Consider the following 17387-nt stretch of genomic DNA (forward strand, 5'->3'; position numbering starts at 1 on the left):
AGTCTCGGACCCAATTGCAATGCGCATATGATAGATGCAAACAACACAATTGGGTAGAATGTCTGCATGTGGCGAGGCTTAGAGACCCAGGATCAATATGATGCGTCAATCCACTGAGAAGATCTTTTGTTCGCAAATTTCACCCTTTGATAAGATTTCGAAATTCCTGAACACTTAGTCACCCAGCCTGATAGTGACTTCGGGTAGATGACCATATCAAGCAAAGTTTGGCTTGTCTTCTCCGACATCCCTGAACCTTTTTCATTAACCAGTGCTCTTTCGTATAATGGTCTACAATCCGACGTCCCATCGATGGCGAAGACAGATACCTTTGCAAGCTGTCGTGATGCCTCCGCAGACTTCCATTCGGCGACTCAAGGCGACATTACATTTGGATAACGAATGCACTTGACAGCGGTCTGGAAATATACTGGTTGCGTAACGTCGTTCGAGACAAGTCTCAAGTACCTAAATTAATTGTTGACTTCCAGATCCATCATATCATATCGCTGCATTTCTTTCTCGAGATATCAAAGACCGCTCATCTCGTTCTTCCACCCACTACTCTCCTTCAGCCAAGCCTCAAAAGTCTGCAAACGTGGCTCCTCCTTCCGCAGAACTTGAATATCCGCCCCATAACCTTCAGTTCTAAAGAACTCAAACATCTTGCCTACATCGGCGATAGCCCAGAGCATGCCCTGACCAAAGATGGTGTACGTCTGCGGCATATCGCTGCCGACTACTCTCTTGAAAGTCTCTCTCGCCTGGGCGTAAGTGATACTGTCGCCTGCAAGCGATACAGCTCTCCGATCCCACTGCTCAGGATTCCCAACAGCCTTGGCCGCAAAGAGTCCGATATCCCGCACCGAGACGAGCTGCAAGCTCCGATCGGCGGGTAGCGTAGACCACATGGCCGCAAACACCTTGCCAAACATGCCCGGGTTGGTGTTATCCAAGAACGCCGTCGGGCGCAGGATGGTCCAGCGAAGCTTTCTGCCATTCTTCTCAAGCTCGTCTGCACGATCACGGAGATACACTTCTATGGCGTGCTTTTGCAAGAAGTGCGGTACATCGGTCGGGTTCACCCATGACTTATCCTCGCCACCACGGTCAACAGACGTCAGCACGATCTGCGAGGCTTCTCCCTTGTCGATGGCGGCATCAACCCAGGCCTTTCCGATGGCGTCCTCATTACCGATGGTAGTCACGATGAAGACTGTGTCGACGCGTGGGTGGGCTTCGAAGACTGGCGCTGGGGAGTCCTTGAGGTCTCCCTGGACGGGCGTGACAGTGACGCCCTTAGCCTTTGCCGTCTCGATGAGGGACTTGATCTTTGCGGACTCGGGGCTTCGTGTAAGGGCGAGGATCTCGAGGGTTGGTGAGCTAGATGGGAGGTCGAGGAGAGCGTCGACGACGGCAGCGCCTTGCTTGCCTGTTGCGCCTAGGACGAGGGCCTTTTTGGTGGGAACCATGGTCGTATTGGGGATGGTTATGTAGAGCGAGGTCTAAAGGCTAATGCTATCGAAGGATATGGACCGGTATCTCGCGGGTGTACAGTTTCGAGGATATTTGATGGAGGTGGGAAAAGGTTATGTCTGGTGTGCGCGATGAAAGAAGAGCTTGGGGCCCTGAGTGTAGGGATGAGCTTCTGGCTTGTGATTTTCGAGGCCGGAATGGCGTCATGACCTTTAGCTGCGGCCGCTCGAGCATTTCCCCAACCTCAGGTCCGAGCTACATGGGCTGTGGTGATGTTCGAACCCATGCTAATAAGGCTCACTTACAAGTAGCGTTCCTTGAGCGAATCGAAACATCGAGACTGGACTAAACCCTATGCCACGACGCTGAATGTATACAAGGAATGGAGTTTCCACTTTTACCGAACCTGTTCGAGCATTCACCGACAGACGTTATTATTTTCAACGGCATCATACCGTAACTGCAGCATGGGCATGGTTCGACCTGAGCCAACATACCTGAATGCGGTTGGTATTCGCGGGGCAATTTTTCGCATTGAGACTCCCTGAGATCAGCAAACTTCCTTCCTCTTGAGCCCGAGCACGCCGCTTGTCTAGCGTGCGTTAAGCCAGCATACGAACCAAAACTTGCAGCTTTCGTAATGGTTTATGGCAGTGCATTCAAATGAAATACAAGTCATCTCTTCGAGATACACAATGTTGTGGTGTGAAGCTTTCACTGTACGAAGCAAGTGGTGTAATACCGGAGCAAATTCCGGAATCAGGGTCCGCCCGGCCCGTGGTAATTCTACCGGCTAAGGTAGAGTAAGATGGAAAACGGGGCTCATGACGGGATTTCCTCGGAGCGCAGCCCGTTATACTTACCGTACTCATCTAGTTTATCAATCAATCACTTACTCACCAAGACAGTGATCAACTCAGAAGATATACTCATTGAGCAACCTGAAAGCAAGTATTGAGCGATAAAGACAAACGGCGAGGTTCTCTTCGTGGGGGTGGACGGATCCCTAGCGTGCGGCCTTCTAGATAGCCAGTCCTCAAAGAATTAAGGATACGGGTACGATATGCACTGACGTCCAATGTTCCAATCCCTTACCACAAATTGCACATTCACAACGACTTTTACTACTGTTTCTTCGGACCGGAACCGAGCGTTTCCTCGCGTGCCGCATCTGAGGTTGCCGCGAGCCTCGAGGGCGGCACGCCCGGAACCCATCGGAGATCCCCAACACTCTTCCTCCTAAGTCCGGCAACGAGGAGGGAAAACAGAGAACGAACATGGGTAGGTAGGATTGATATCACTCAACCGGGTCTGAATCAGAGATGATTATAGCCAAGTGAGCGAGTCGCATTGAGTTTCTTTGTCAAGGCGGGCTTCCTCGCGTGTAAAAGTCGGAGCACGAGGAGTGCGGCGCTCTACCAGGTGTCGACGTGACACGGCAACGAGACAGGACGCGACTCTGCACATTTCAGACGTTCTGATGAACGGATGACGCTGTCTGGCGGACAAGTGAGGAGTTAAAGGAGCCTCCCAAGCCACGAATGCACACTACTTTATTTACTTGATTATTGTGCCGAGCTTGGTCTCAACAACTGCTAAGACGCACGATAGCTCGATTGAAGCATTCCACATACACAATTGATCGAAGCGAACCGCGACGAGTCAAAGTTGCCGAGACATTGATATCGGCCCGCAAGCATGTTCGGCCGCGTCCTCCTTACCCTCGACGGCATCATGCTGCTGTTTGGCGCATACATGGCCGATTGGAATGAGACGCACATCCATAATCCGCGGTGGCCGCCACATGCCAAGTGAGTGATCTTACCTTTCTGTGCGGGCAGGTCGCACGACAGAAAAAGTCGATGCCGTCAGCCTACATGTCTGCGTTCCGTTATCTGCGAAAGCTGACCACAACCACTCAGATTCCACAATGCGCAGACAATGACGCTCTCTTTGATCTTAGGCATGGCAACCCTCTTCTTCACGTGGCGAACCAACACGTCTGCCGAAATGTCGAAGGAGTCGTTCCGCATCGCGGGCTTCATGGGGTCCATCTACTGGGTGGCCGGATGGGCTTCGTTGCTGTACCCCGGCACCAGCGGGCTGGACCCGGAGCACGGCGGACCGGGGTTCCCGCAGAAGTACCCCTTCACCACGGCGATTGGGCTCGCCGTGACGGGCATGTATCTCGAGGGAGGCTTCTAAATTTGGGTTGCGTGATTGCCCGGCGATGACAATCGTACGGATACACGCGATGTGGAGTACACGACGGGTGAAGATTCAGTTCAGTCAACCACCACGGTGGCGACGGAAGGTGGAGGCATGGAGGGCATTGCGAACATTGCTTAATTGGGTTCAAGCATTTGGTGATCCTCTATTTGAGTTGCGGGCAGGCCTGGTTAAGGGCGACGTGGACATCCAGGCTGAGTTAAGATGCTACTTAAGATTGTTAAGTGCCTAGGTTACGAATGCATTCACACTCAAAGACGCTGAGCCTCTCTGTTTATCTTACCATATCCCTCGGCTCATCCCCATCTGCCAGGTAAGTGGGACTCGCGAATCGCAATCAACCACCACGGCGGCGAGGACGGCCGCCCATTTTTCAAATTTAGAGCCGCGGGAAGTGGGCGGACCACGGCACGGCGCATGACCGAGCGGGCGGCGGAGGAAGAAGAAGGGAGAGAACATGGGAAGTCCCTCCCCCGGCGGTGCAACGCGGCGCGTCCGAATTAGCTCACTTCGGAGGGAGGCCAAGCGAGAACGGAGGGGCTTCTGACCTTTCTCGAGGATTACGTGGAAGCCGTTTTGTTCTCGACCTCTTTCAATTTCTCTAGATCAACGTTTGTTTCAAAGTTTGTGAACGATGTGGGCGGGCTTCGCGGAGCCTGTCACACAGGCGTATGGAACCCACCACCGCGGCCTCCTCCTTGTGTGTTTCCGCGAATCCGCCCATGTCTCTGAGGGGCGGGACGAGGATTGGGAATCTCTCGGAGACATCCAGAATGACGTGTGCTAAGATTCTTGGGGAACAGGGGTAAGGGAATTCCACTCCCCTTGTCTCTCCCCTTCTCCCCGTCGGGAATTTTGGCAGCATTGACTGGGCAATTGTTTTCATGGCCCATGGGTTCTCGTTGTTGTGTGTGTGTTTTTGCAGCATCGCTCGGGTTCGCCCCATGGCCCGGCGGCCGGCACATAGCTCCAAGCCACGCAACACACAAGCGGTAAGCTTGAAGTGACATGGTAGCATTGAGATGGCCGAAGATGCCGTCCTCGGCGCCGCAAAGACTTGAAGATGGGTGAAATCTGACGGGAGGGGGAACTCTGAGAGAGACTGAACTGCAAGGTCTCGGCAGCGGCTATCCGGTTAGCTCGGGAACTGCTCAGGTGGCTGATCTTTCGCTGAAGTACAAACCGTTCATGTCACAGCCAAGTCGGTCAAGACATCTTCTTGGGGGAACACGAAGGCCGTGAGCGCGAACTATTCGCTGTGAGCCTAGGATATGCTCACAGAGTGTGTGAGAAAAAAGAAAACAACCTTGAATCTCCAAGGCTTGGGAATATGGATTACCATCCTTCCACCCTGCAGCACAACCGCTTTCCCCACTATACCTACTATCAATGATGGAGACACTCGCGTGATGCATTGCCAGATGAGTTGGGTTCGCCGCTGTCGCTGACTCTCCTCTGAGCTGATGATTGACACGGCTCGACCGCTGGCAGGGCTTTCGGGATGTGGAGAAAGGAAGTTTGCCATGACTCCTATGGACGTTCAAGGCACTGGTGCAAAATTCCACCCTCTGCCTGCATCAACCCGACTCTGCATGCCGTCAACTGCCTGCAATTATCCCGAGCATGTTTGCCGCTAGAGGGCGAGGAGAGATGCCAGAAGCATACCCGGTCTCGGTCTCCAGAGCCGTCATGAGACCCCCCGAAACAGAGAAAACATCAACGGCCGAGACTTCTTCGATGGGTATGGACAATGGACCATGGGGTTGCAAGACAGCAAGACTCAGAACTGGGGCGCCTAGTAGAGACGGCGGAGCGCCCAGAAATGTAATGGGCTGCGTAACCTGCAGAAATGCGACACCAACGCGGCAGCGGGTACAGCGGGGGGGATCAAACACGACGCAAGACGAACCAACATGCTATCCAGCCTCCTGGACGGATGCAGACACACGTCTGCAAGCCCCTGAGCTACCATGACACCACGAGTCTCCAGGTCTGAAGCCGATATCCGTACAGAGTGTCTGTAGAGCCACTGCCTCTCACTATCTCCTCTCTTTCGATAGACTCTAATTCTTAAGTGTTGACTGCTAAGAATTATTATAGATGGAAATAGACTTATTGCCTTGATCCCCGCCGTCCAAGGGGGCGGACCGAGAAAAGGATAGGGCCATGGTCCCAGAAAACCAAACCAAAAAAAAGCCTGAGCCACACACGCGCACTTCGCAAGCCCATAGAACCCCCATTCAGATGACGGTCTCCACTCGAGCTTACGACGACTGCACATCAAAGCAAGGATGACACAATCCCCAGCAACACCAAGAGCGGTGCGGCAACCGCAGTGACAAGCGCCGACTAACGTTGTGCGGTTTCTATGGCTCTCTTCCTCAGCTGGCCCTGCTCCTGTTTCGTTCGTTCTCAGCGCTCCCGCCGCTGCATTCCCAGGAAATGCGAGGATGAGGCAAAGTAAAAGAGGTGAAAGGACAGGCCTACCACGCCGATGTGCCCACTCCCCGCTCGCCTGAATGTCAACTTGAGGTGGAAGCTGGGATGAACCGGGGATCATGGATGACAAGACCATCAGACCAAGCCGCCTTCCCGCCTTTCCCCCTCCAATCATTGGTGACGACGGTGAATGCCTCTTTACTCAGTTTCCATATCAAAGTACCGAGTGACATGGAGAATGTACGGTAGCCACACCCGGTGATAGTCAGTTAGTGACCTTGAGAGCGCCCAGATGATTCAAGGCTGGGCCACATCCCGAGTGTTCCCTGGAAACCCGGAGGAAGGGCCCCCTTTTTTCCTACCAAGATTCCCATCGGTTTCTCCTGCAAGAGGGTCTGAGAGGTTGCTTTTTGAAGGGACGTCTTCCCATCTTCTTTTAGTGTGGTTATTGTTTCGTCCCTCCTCCTGTTGGATCCCTTTGACCTCTTGACACTTTTGTACCTGATCATCCCTCAGAAATACCTTTCCTCATTTTCTTTCTTGTTTCCACGGCTTTCATCATCTGTTTACGTAGAGCCTCCTCCGGTGGAATACTCAGGAATAGATCAGCGGACGAAAATCCGGCACACGATCCGTCCCCGACGTAACCATCCCGCCCGTCCGGTGTAGCGACCTCTTGGCGGTCAACCACTGACTTTTTCGCCTCTTCGACTGCCGGCTTGGCACGGTACCACGAGCAACAACGGTGTTCCATCTACACACCACACACACATGCGAGCGCCTACTACATCGGGAAGGGCTGTGTGAACCACCGCTCTGAGGGATCACGAAATATTATCCGAAACATAAACGGCAGCCGACATATTTCCCGTCATCATTGTTGCTAGTTCATACCCGGGAGAAAATTAAGCAACGAAGATAGGGGAAACAATAGCAGAACTTGAACGAAGAAACGCCACGCATCGGTCGCCCCGTCGACTCACCTTACCAACCGTGGCGCCTGGACTCATCCCAAAGATCATCGTCACCTTTGACGACGCAACTCAGTTCCCTCGACACACCTCGCACAGAATGTCAAAGGAGCTCCCCCGCCACGAACGGCGGCCTTCATCACCGGCGGCGTACAGCAGTAGCAGCAGTAGTAGCGCCTCCGGCAACCCGTTTGAGCAGTGCGACATGAGCTTGAAGATGCTCCTCGCCTTCATATCTACACGAGTCCTGCGAGGCGGCCCGCGGCTCATCGTCCAGCTTGTTCTTGCTTTTTGCGGGCTACTTCTTCTGGGCAAGTTTTTCACGTCGCCAACATCGACAGACACGATATTCGATTCAAGCTCAAGATGGAGCTGGTCGCCTTTCGGCAAGAGCGCAGAAGATGCTGGATTCGGACCTGGTGGTGTGAGAGTCGTTGCGTTTGGATCGCCTGATATCGCGACGCCGTCGAGCGGAAAGGGAGCCAAGAGCAAGGGATGGACTGAGGCCCTTTGTGAAGAGGTAGGTCTAATTTCTGTGTTCGTGTCGCTTTCAAATTACAGTTGACTAACATGACCTTAAGCTCCGATGCTCCTCTCACCAATCCTTCACTCCTTTGATCAGTCTCCCAGCGCAGGCTTTGACATCTAACCAACACTATCGCGATACCATTGAGAAAGTCCAGCGTGAAATCGAAGAGTACAAGGCGCCGGGCTTTAACTACGACTTTCTCCTCGACCAGTTCCCCATCGCCGATACCGTCGCCGACCTTGCCGCCCAGATCGACACGTTCCTCGCCCAACCCCAGACACGCGAGAACATCCCCAAGGAGACCATCTGGGTCTTCTCCTTCGGCACGTGGGATGTCTGGACCCTCGCCTCCCTGCCACGAGAGTTGGGCCAGGGTATAGTAGACCTTGCTGCTCGCGCCCTCTTCGCACAAGTTGAGCGCGTCTACCAAGCCGCTCTCGACAACGACTCTGTCGCCTTTTCGGACTTTTGGGCCTATCAAAACGCCTCGCTCATCGACAAGCTGAACAACATGGATCGGGAAGGCGGCGACATCGACGAGCGCGAGGTTGAAAACTTCCGCGTCGTCATCCCGGAGCTCTTCGACGTCTCCCTCACTCCCGGCTGGCACGCCCAGCGTCCGGCGCCGCCTAGCCCTCACACCAAGGCCGAACAGATGACCAATGCGGCGCACCTCACCGCGCGATGGAACTCGGAGATCAAGGGCCGCATGGACGAATGGATGCGCACCGCTGATCCTCAGCCTGAGAACCCCGAGGAGGAGAGAGGCAAGTTCGGCTACGTGCCCGCCAGCAAGCGCGCCACAGCCCACTACCGTCGCTCCCGTGCGGAACAGGGTCTCAAGGCCGCTCCCAAGGGCGAGGCTCTTCGCGTGCCATTCCCCCGCCGTGTGGCCGCTCAGATCGATACGGCCAGCTTCGTCCGCGAGGCGATTATCGAGAAGCAGATGCGCGAGTACGACCTCACAGACAGCACGGGCCGGGGTAACAGGACCGAGGATAGCGATAACCTCTTCTTCGCTGAGGCGTGGACGCCGTGTATTTGGGCAAAGACCTCAGAGACCGCTGAGGCTGCGAGCGGAGGGTACGCTGCGTGCGATAAGCCCGAGGAGTACCTCTTCCACTCGCCCTTCACGCTGAGTGAGCGCGCGATTGCGCATACGGCCAAGATCGTTGCCGGCGAGGCGAGAAGCAGGCTTGCTTTTGTTGATGCGGTCGAGGAGGCCAAGGAGGGAGAGACGGCGACGGCTAGGGTCAAGAGACATGAGCCGAGGAGCGAGTTGGGCCACTTCCAGCGTGTCCTGCGTCCGAATCTCGCGTCGCGCATCGTTGAGTCTGCGTGCCCGACGTTGGACGTCTGCTGAGTGGGGTGTTTTCTTTTATCTCGTCATGAATAACTGCCCCATGAGGCCCTATCCACAGGATGAGGTACCCATCATGAGGGACAGGTTGATGATGTTTGTGTGTTTCGCAGCATTGGCATTGGCGTTTGGAGGGGATTGGGTTACAAGGTCAACCAAAGCATCATCGTGTCATCGGCGGCCCCAGAACAATTAGGACCAGACGGAGTTCAGGATTAAATCAGATACCGGGGTCATCCCCACAGAGTCAGTCATAGGCAATGACATTTCCATTGAGTACATCCTAGGCGTCGAACCACACTGTTGATGAATTTTGATCCGCGCCTTTGGTAAGTCGTCTTCCTCAAGACATTTCTTTTTTGAGATTGGGCGTAGGCCAGACGCCTCTTCAAAGACACCTTGAATACAATCTTCTCGAGCCTTCAAGCAGAGGACCACGGAAACGAGTCTAGGGATGTTGATATACCCTTTACAAACGACCGGACGTCGAACGCCCAGTCGTCGCTCCCATTTCGCTTTATTAAATTGATCGACGTCGACTATCTCGGTACCTGACGCAGTACCATCGCGCTATTCACCATCTTGGTAGTTAGCATCGCCGTGCGGGGAAGCCCAGGAGGGCGACGTAGATCTCGCCAAGGACCTAGGGCAGACTCTCGCGGAGAGCAATTTAAACGGAGCGATGGGATGAGGGAACGAAAGCGCCCGATCTTGGCCCTCCATCTGGGACATCTGATGTCATTGCCTTCGATCGCAAGCTCGCCGACTCTGATGACATTGCTCAAAAGTTCCCACAACGCTCGCTCCCTTGGGGTCAATGGAAAAGAGTGAGATTATCGAATCCTTCAAACCACGACGCCAAGATGCTACCCAGGAATTCCCACCAATCCGCCAGCAACAGATGCCGCCTGACCACTCACCCATCTCACCCATCTCACCCATCCTAACCCAACTCACCTCACCGACCATCGGCGGTCCGAGGCGCGCCGTGAAGGGCTGGCTACACGCAAAACAAGCTTCCTTGCTTAGGATATGTTCCTGAGCGTCGCCAGAGCTTGAATCATGCCAAGACTGCTTAAGCTCGCTGACCTGGTGCGGCACAGCACATTTGTCGCTGAATCGGGCAGTGGAATGACGAAATGTAACATGCCCTCTTTGCCCGACTTGTGTCTGCCTGGCCCTTGAAGGCGCTAGCAAACAACCTAATGTGACGATAAACCTGGAGAGCAGTGCGGTAGACCGAGCTGACATGTCTCTGCCAAGAGAAAAATATGCAAGCCGCTGTCTTTGGTGCCTTCTCATTGCAACCCCCTTGGTGCTGTCAGCTTATAGTTAAAAGCGACTTCCCCTCAACCCGTTGTTAGCAAATCGCGTTCATAGTCGACTTTTGTTCAGAAGACACAGAACCCTAACAGAGAGTATAGTGTAACTCCGAATCCAGGCCAGCCCAACATGCCTCTCACCGAACTCTCACAACATGCAATCACAAACGTCGGGCCGCTGACAACAATATTTACTGCGCCTAGTTCATGCGCTACCTCATCCCCGGGCCTCTGGCTGGCCGCAGAATCCGTCTTGACAGACCGCGTCCAACCTTTCTTCCGTCAGAAATGCGAAGGTTCGGCATACGGCGAGTGTTTCCCCTCCGGCACCGTCTTCGATCAGATCCATTCAGCGGCCACTGCCACCGTTGACGCGGGCACCATTGCCTACTTCTCGCCCGCAAGCGTCTGTCCTGATCAGTACACGACAGCTGGTGTCGCTGCAAAGAATGCCGAGGGCACGATCAGCTCGTCTGGAGTCTTTGTCCCGCCTATCGTCAGCGTGCCGTTTGGGTCCGGGTACATGAGTGACAGGCTGGCGTATAACCCCATCGTCAACGTTCTTATGGAGGCTCTCGAAATTAATGAGACTGCGGTCATTTGCTGTCCCGAGTAAGTTCAAGCTCGCGGCAATTTATAGCAGAGTTTTCCCAGAGGTTAACGAACATTATTGCATCAGTGGCTATACTGTAGGGTTCAACGGAGAGTGCTTCTCGCAAGTTCCAGAGTCTGTGTACGGCGCAATGACGGCGTGTCAGCGGCTCGTTGGCAATGTGACCATGGCGCAAGCGACCTTCACCTACAACAATACCGTCGTCTCCGGAGCTGTATACTCGTACACACCCACCAGCTACAACATCAGGACTAGCACGCGGACCTTTACCAATGCCCAGGCTGATGGTTGGATACCGGTCGCTTCGAGACCCGCAGTGACAATGATTTATAACGCGGCTGCGCAGACCGGGACCAGCAGCGCAGGTGGAAGCGGCACGACGGCTGCTAGCGGGTCTTCGGCTCCGACGGGGACGGGGGCGTCTAGTGCGGCTCACGGCCTCCGAATGACGACTGCGGGGGGTAATGTAGGAATACTGGCGACGGTATGGGCTTTTGCCGCGCTTGCTGGTGTTGCCTTGGCGATGCCTCTGTGAGAGATGGTGCATGACAGTGTCGGGACCAAGATCTACCTAGATGATACCTCCTCAGGCTTTCTCACTTATGACCGAATACTTAATGATAAGTGATACCAAACAAACCCCTTTAAGTCTATTGGAAAATTTCTCGAGTTGAAAGTTGGTCTTGAAAGTGTACCTAACTCACTTTCATCAGGGAATTTCTCTTAAGTCCATTAGCGCTGCTTCTATTATCGACGCCGTTTTGGCATCACAAAGACACATGCAGATCAAGGCTTGGAGGGTGGGATGATGATCTGAACTACAAACATATCTTCTTCCAATCGGTACACTGAACCTTTCCAGAGCGGGACTTTCACGCCTACCACGCTTTGCATGATGCCAAGACTAGGCAGACACTGGTACCTTCCCTAAAGTCCCCTCCTGCTCGCTCATTTTGTCGGTCCTTTCCCATGTGCCGCAGTAAGCCGAATACCACCTGAGCCGTCACTTATCGCCTTCCCCGAAGTATCAACGTACTCCAACTATCAGCGTATATCATGTGTCAAACACCCAAATTGCGACTCGAGATAAGGTAATGAGTATCAAGAAAACAATCTACAATCCATGCAGGTGAGTCTTTACTTTCCAGCATTGTGACCTTGAAGAACTCCATGGCTACCGTGATCTTGAGAACAGGTCTAGGGCGGGCAGCCGTATGCTTCATGGTGAACGCGAAGACGGCCCAGAAAGTGCATTACCTCTATTGCGATTGAGAGTAGCTCCGAGCTTCCCCGTCACACGCATATCAGCAAACGTTCCATTTTAAGATACACCATCGCTCACCGTACTTACTATTGATCGTTCGACAGGAAGTTTGCAGCGTCAACCTTTCAATCCTTGGCCTCACTGAACAGCATTTGCATATTGATGTTCACAGATTCACTGAAGTGACATCTCGCCACCGAGTCATGTTCCTTAAGTTCCATAAATTTAGGTTCAGGCAACTGGCGGACAATATTTTAGCTCGCTGAAATATCCCCGAGCCGATCAAACCAGTGACTTTTGTTTACGAACATAAAGTACCATTTGTGCCATGCGCTAGTCGGGCTACTTTTGGTAAAAATGCATCTGAGAACAACTTCAACTTGGAGCCTTCGACAACCTGTTCATCTAGGTTCCCAGTTCCACCACTATACTTCCTGAAACTTCGATCTTTTGACTGGATGATTCAAGATGACCCAACTACAATTCAAACAGTTCAGCGTAAGCACCCAGCCGGTGTTTATCATATCACGGAACAGTAACTCACTCTAAACACCAGAACGATGAACTTCAACCTCCGTCTATTTCCCATACTTCCGGAGCGATTCGTCTCCCGGGCTACGGCCTGCCGCTGAACTACCTGCCAGAGAAGCGAGATAGATTCCCTGTGCTTATGGAAGACACCAACAAGAGTTGGAAAGCCAGTACTCTGCTGATTCGAGAAGTCTGCATGCTCAAATTCATGGAAGACATTACCAACAAGCCTGAGTGGTGGCGCAAAGTTCGAGATCCGGTGATCTCCGCCAAGTGGAAGGAAGAAGTGCAGGCTTTGGACTGGTCGGCATACAGAAGCCATGGAGACTTCACAAAGAACATGGCTGAAGCGGTGAGTTTCAGTCCAGCTCTTATAGCCTTCAGATGGTCACGAGGAATCAATTGCATTGATTAGCTGACATTAACATTCCAAGTGCATGCAAGAACTTCGAAAGAAGTCAACGTTGTACGAGGAAACGGGCCTCATTCCTGTCCTGGATTACTCTACTTGTGTCATCAAGTCAGACAAGCTGCTACCCAGCTCCCTGGTTGATCGCCTCAAAGTCGCCGTCAAATCTCTCGAAGATATTCCCGACGTCGCAAAGGATTGGCATCCGGGAAGTGACGGTAAAGTTCTCGACTTAGTGCACCCGTCACTCTTCCCACTCTTGTACGGCCGCTCACGTATCATGCATCAACGTATCACATTAGACAACTGCCTCGAAATTGGCGGACCTGGATCCCTCATACCGAAACCCGACGAGTCCGACGTTGGTGAAGGTGGAACTTTCGACTGGCAAGGCGCACCTGTTGAGCTGGTATCCACGAAGTTTCAGTGGCTACCATCTGACGTCGCTATTAACGAAGACGGCCGACCCACCATCGAAAGTTATGTCAATAACTTGCACCCAAGGGAACATTCTGATCTGTACCCTTTAATCGAAGAGCTGATACGGAAGGCTTTGCCAGCTTGGGACATCATCTATCGCTGGGTGAGAAAGTTCCCAGTGCAGCGTCTCAGGGCTCGAAAGGTTGGAAAGCGTGTTGCGATACCCGATGCTGTCCCTGAGCAGGGAAACCAGTTAGACGGGAACGAAAATAATGTTCCCATGGATAGGCCAGAAGGCCATCACCTGAAGATTGACGACTTGGTCCAGCCCACAGCTGCTACTGGAGAGAAGATAGGCAGACAACGCAGAGACGCCCACGAAAGCAAGCGACTGAAGAGCGACGATGCGGCCTCTGAGGATGATGAGCACGACGATGAAGACTGTGATGAAAGCGACGATGAGGAAGATTATGATGACGACTATGACGACGACGACGATGACAGCCACAGCGAAGACGAGCAAGTCCGAGAGCCCTCTTCGTACTTCAGGCTGTCGCCCAAGAACATCAAACAAGCCGGATTCTTCAACAACGCACCCCGCATCCAAGTCATCGTCAAGCTCGCCAACATTCACCTTACGCCCGAGAAGCCAACCTACGACGGCGGCTCATGGCATATCGAAGGTCAACTCAACGAGCACATCTGCGCCACAGCGCTCTTCTACTACGATAGCGCTAACATCACCGAGTCCCAGCTCGCTTTCCGCGCTCCAGGGAACAGGGAGAAGCTGGATCAGCGTCTCAACTACCAGCAGTACGATCACAGGTCCATCGAAAAGGTCTTTGCTATTCGTAGTAGTTCTGATACCCTCCAGGAGGTGGGCAGCGTGCTGACGCGGCCGGGAAGGACGCTCTTCTTCTCAAACTTGAGCCAGCATAGGGTGCGGCCTTTCAGGTTGGAGGATCCGACGAAGCCTGGGTATAGGAAGATTGTGGCTCTGTTCTTGGTCGATCCTGCTGTTCCCGTGATTTCGACGGCGAATGTGCCTCCTCAGCAGAAGCATTGGTTCGAGGGTAAAGACCAGATTCATGGAGCGAACGACATGGTTGAGACTATGAGCGCTCTGATCGAAATGGACGAAGCAAAGAAGATGCGCGAAGAGCTTATGAAGGAAAGGACAGTCTTGTCAAAGACTGTTAACGACGAGCTAAGAGATGTGGAGTGGAGTTTCTGCGAGCACTAAGATGGAAATGAGTTGACTTGCTAGTATCGAGACACTTTGTAGACACGGACCACAGGTCGTTCAATGCCTCAGAAGTATCCATACCGTTATAAAAGTTGAGAAAAGGCGCATGACATATCCAAATATAATCATTGCCGTCCTTCAAGTATGCAACTGTTGACGGTCACGACATTGGCCTACCACTGCTTTACTTGCTTTGCATCCGCGGGTTGGGATGCCCATCCCTGTGCAAAACACCGTTATTGACCCTTGCACGATCTGTAGTGCCCTTTCGTTTCTGACAACATCTGGGAACGGCCAATACTCTCTTTCCTGTATATTCCAGTGCATCAACCGGAAAGCTCACGTATTCGTTGGCGGTCTTTCCTTGATCAGACTCCACCTCGATGATGTTGATTTGTAGTACTTCCGGATCGGCGTCGTCCATGGGAACAAGATGATCAAGCGTCACCCCATAATAGTCAGAGTCGCTATCCAGAAAGAGGCATGCCGTTAGCTACAGTACTTTCAGTCAGTACCGGACCGTAATTTAGGTACTCCACAGTTATTTCATCCCATGTATTCCACCCAATGTACTCGTCTCGTACGACCATGTCACCAGGGACATGAGAACGGACGCTCACCCCGTAAACGTGCCGAAATGTCAGCGCTGCGAGTGCTGGCCCAGCTTCCTGAGGAAACTTCCCGTCAAAGTTGCGAGTATCACATACAGCAGACGGGATTAGCTTTCTAATCGATTGTCGCGGACCTTCGATGCTTATTCTGAGCGGCCGCTCAATATCCGGTAAATGCGCTAAGCTCAGGTTTTCAAATCCTACATGTAGTGGTTGTGGGGAGACACGCCAAGTTCCTTTGAATCCGAAGAGGGAATGGCCGTGCTTTAAGTACTTGGGTAAATAGCTTTGACTGTTGCCTTGACCAACGTGACCTACGTACTCTTAAATGACCGCCTACTCGAACCGAAGCAGTCAATCTATCTATGAGCCGCGTGACGAGATGCCCTCATGGGTATTCAGAGTTACCAATTTCAGGCTTGAGTAGTGACCTTGCATCAATTACTGAGACGATATTGAATTAACATGAGCCTATAAACTTGAGGACGATATCCAGGACATTTCTAAAGTATGTTGCGACGTCGAATGAGGGGATGACGCGATAAATCAAGTCGCTTTCTTCTCATCCTTCTCATCTTTCTCCCCATCTTTTTCGTCATCCTTCTCCTCGTCCTTATAACCGCGTCGTTCTCTGCTTGCCCTTCCGGCATTTTTCACGAGTTTCATATTGGCACGTCTTGCCTGGGCTTCTCTTCCGGTATCATCCATAATTTCATTACTCTTTACTTTCTTGCTGTTCTTCTGACCTCTCTCATACGCCTTGTCGCCCTTAGCATAGCTCTTGTCGACTACGTGCTCTTGGTACTCTCCGTTTTCTGTAATGTCATCGTCTTCCATGATAATCGTCCTGATTAATCTAAGGTATTAGTCAAGATATTGAGCCGGTATAAAGACAGCGACGTGCCTGTTGAAGTTGTGATTTGGAACGCCGAGGTGGGATATGAAGACGATACCGGAAGCAACTTTACGTTGTTTACTCGATTCAGGGAAGGTCGAAAGGGATGATTTGCTTGAGTGTGAGCCTCTACTTTAGAATGAAACAACATATCCCGAAGCTTTCTCTGGATTATATGCAATTTTTCATTTCGAATTATTTGAGCTTCTGACTGTAAGAAGTCATCGCTTACCATCTTTCTTCCAAGTTCCTCACCCAGTTTACCGTCCATTGAGCGCCTTATTCTCAGCATCAGACTGTTCAGCGTTCACTGGTATGTTTACCAAAACCCATGCTCGGTTTCTCTTCGTCGGGATAACTCCCCAGATTCCACCTTTGTTCCGAACATTGGGGTTGTTACACCTCTAGCCATTCGAAGCGAATTCTGAGAATTCGTTCTTCAAGATGGATATCACTAGGCATCACCTCCGGGCTCCAGGCCCTGCTGGTATCCACAGAATTAAGTTGCTGACTGCCTTGTCCCTACCCAGCCGCCTCAGACCAAGCCCTTGAGACCCGTCAAGTACTTTACTTCACGACACAGTGACTTTGTTAAATCTTTTTCGTTGCTCGGCCTGTGAAGATAAGTCTTAGTAATTTGATATCGTCTGCCAAAGGTGCACTGCCAAGTCGGGCGTGTCATAGGTAAGTAAAGTATTGATGTTGGTGGACCGAGCGACATTGATCAAAGAATTCGGCGCGATTCGGCGCCTGCCCCCAATGTTGAATTCAATAGCTTTGACCAGGGAATGCTTGATGTGTTATCGTAGCTCCACAATGCATGACACTCTTGGGTTTTGCAAGACTCACCGGAAGCTGGGTGAACTGGCTGCCTTTGTTTGGGCCCTGAAGATTTCGTCAATGGGTTTACCGTTGGACGTCAACTGCTACGCCTCCTTAAGCCTGTTATGGCCAAGACACTCACCAACCCCCACACTAACTTCCACGACCTTCGGCCGCCCAACGACCTTTGCAGCCTCAGGCACTTATGGCCTTAAACACCACACGATGTTGGTTGGTGGTTCCAGCCCCT

At 52.4% G+C, this 17387-nt stretch overlaps 8 protein-coding genes across 8 annotated transcripts; 4 read left to right on the top strand and 4 right to left on the bottom strand.

The window, feature by feature from the left end:
* Positions 1-530: 530 nt before the first annotated feature.
* On the bottom strand, positions 531-1472 carry CPAR01_13271 (NmrA-like family protein; the record flags this gene model as incomplete). Its single annotated transcript, XM_060497525.1, has 1 exon — positions 531-1472. The coding sequence occupies one exon, from the start codon at positions 1470-1472 to the stop codon at positions 531-533; it is 942 nt and encodes a 313-aa protein (XP_060343918.1).
* A 1702-nt stretch (positions 1473-3174) lies between these two features.
* Positions 3175-3681, top strand: CPAR01_13272 (uncharacterized protein; the record flags this gene model as incomplete). Its single annotated transcript, XM_060497526.1, has 2 exons — positions 3175-3287; positions 3399-3681. The coding sequence occupies 2 exons, from the start codon at positions 3175-3177 to the stop codon at positions 3679-3681; spliced, it is 396 nt and encodes a 131-aa protein (XP_060343919.1).
* Positions 3682-5500: 1819 nt separating this feature from the next.
* On the bottom strand, positions 5501-6319 carry CPAR01_13273 (uncharacterized protein; the record flags this gene model as incomplete). Its single annotated transcript, XM_060497527.1, has 1 exon — positions 5501-6319. The coding sequence occupies one exon, from the start codon at positions 6317-6319 to the stop codon at positions 5501-5503; it is 819 nt and encodes a 272-aa protein (XP_060343920.1).
* An 896-nt stretch (positions 6320-7215) lies between these two features.
* CPAR01_13274 (uncharacterized protein) lies at positions 7216-9007 on the top strand (the record flags this gene model as incomplete). Its single annotated transcript, XM_060497528.1, has 2 exons — positions 7216-7635; positions 7697-9007. 2 exons carry the CDS (start codon positions 7216-7218, stop codon positions 9005-9007), a joined length of 1731 nt encoding a protein of 576 aa, XP_060343921.1.
* Positions 9008-10456: 1449 nt separating this feature from the next.
* On the top strand, positions 10457-11474 carry CPAR01_13275 (uncharacterized protein; the record flags this gene model as incomplete). The annotated part of the gene is made up of 2 exons (XM_060497529.1): positions 10457-10938; positions 11006-11474. The coding sequence occupies 2 exons, from the start codon at positions 10457-10459 to the stop codon at positions 11472-11474; spliced, it is 951 nt and encodes a 316-aa protein (XP_060343922.1).
* Positions 11475-12671: 1197 nt separating this feature from the next.
* On the top strand, positions 12672-14806 carry CPAR01_13276 (uncharacterized protein; the record flags this gene model as incomplete). The annotated part of the gene is made up of 3 exons (XM_060497530.1): positions 12672-12701; positions 12760-13086; positions 13169-14806. 3 exons carry the CDS (start codon positions 12672-12674, stop codon positions 14804-14806), a joined length of 1995 nt encoding a protein of 664 aa, XP_060343923.1.
* Positions 14807-14993: 187 nt separating this feature from the next.
* Positions 14994-15597, bottom strand: CPAR01_13277 (uncharacterized protein; the record flags this gene model as incomplete). Its single annotated transcript, XM_060497531.1, has 2 exons — positions 14994-15278; positions 15349-15597. Coding segments are annotated over 2 exons (534 nt in total), but the record flags the coding sequence as incomplete, so codon positions are not given.
* Positions 15598-15966: 369 nt separating this feature from the next.
* On the bottom strand, positions 15967-16257 carry CPAR01_13278 (uncharacterized protein; the record flags this gene model as incomplete). Its single annotated transcript, XM_060497532.1, has 1 exon — positions 15967-16257. The coding sequence occupies one exon, from the start codon at positions 16255-16257 to the stop codon at positions 15967-15969; it is 291 nt and encodes a 96-aa protein (XP_060343925.1).
* Between the last annotated feature and the right edge of the window lie 1130 nt (positions 16258-17387).

The sequence above is a fragment of the Colletotrichum paranaense genome, assembly GCF_030867605.1.
Source record: "Colletotrichum paranaense strain IMI 384185 chromosome Unknown Scaffold_12.1, whole genome shotgun sequence".
NCBI classification, from domain to species: domain Eukaryota; kingdom Fungi; phylum Ascomycota; class Sordariomycetes; order Glomerellales; family Glomerellaceae; genus Colletotrichum; species Colletotrichum paranaense.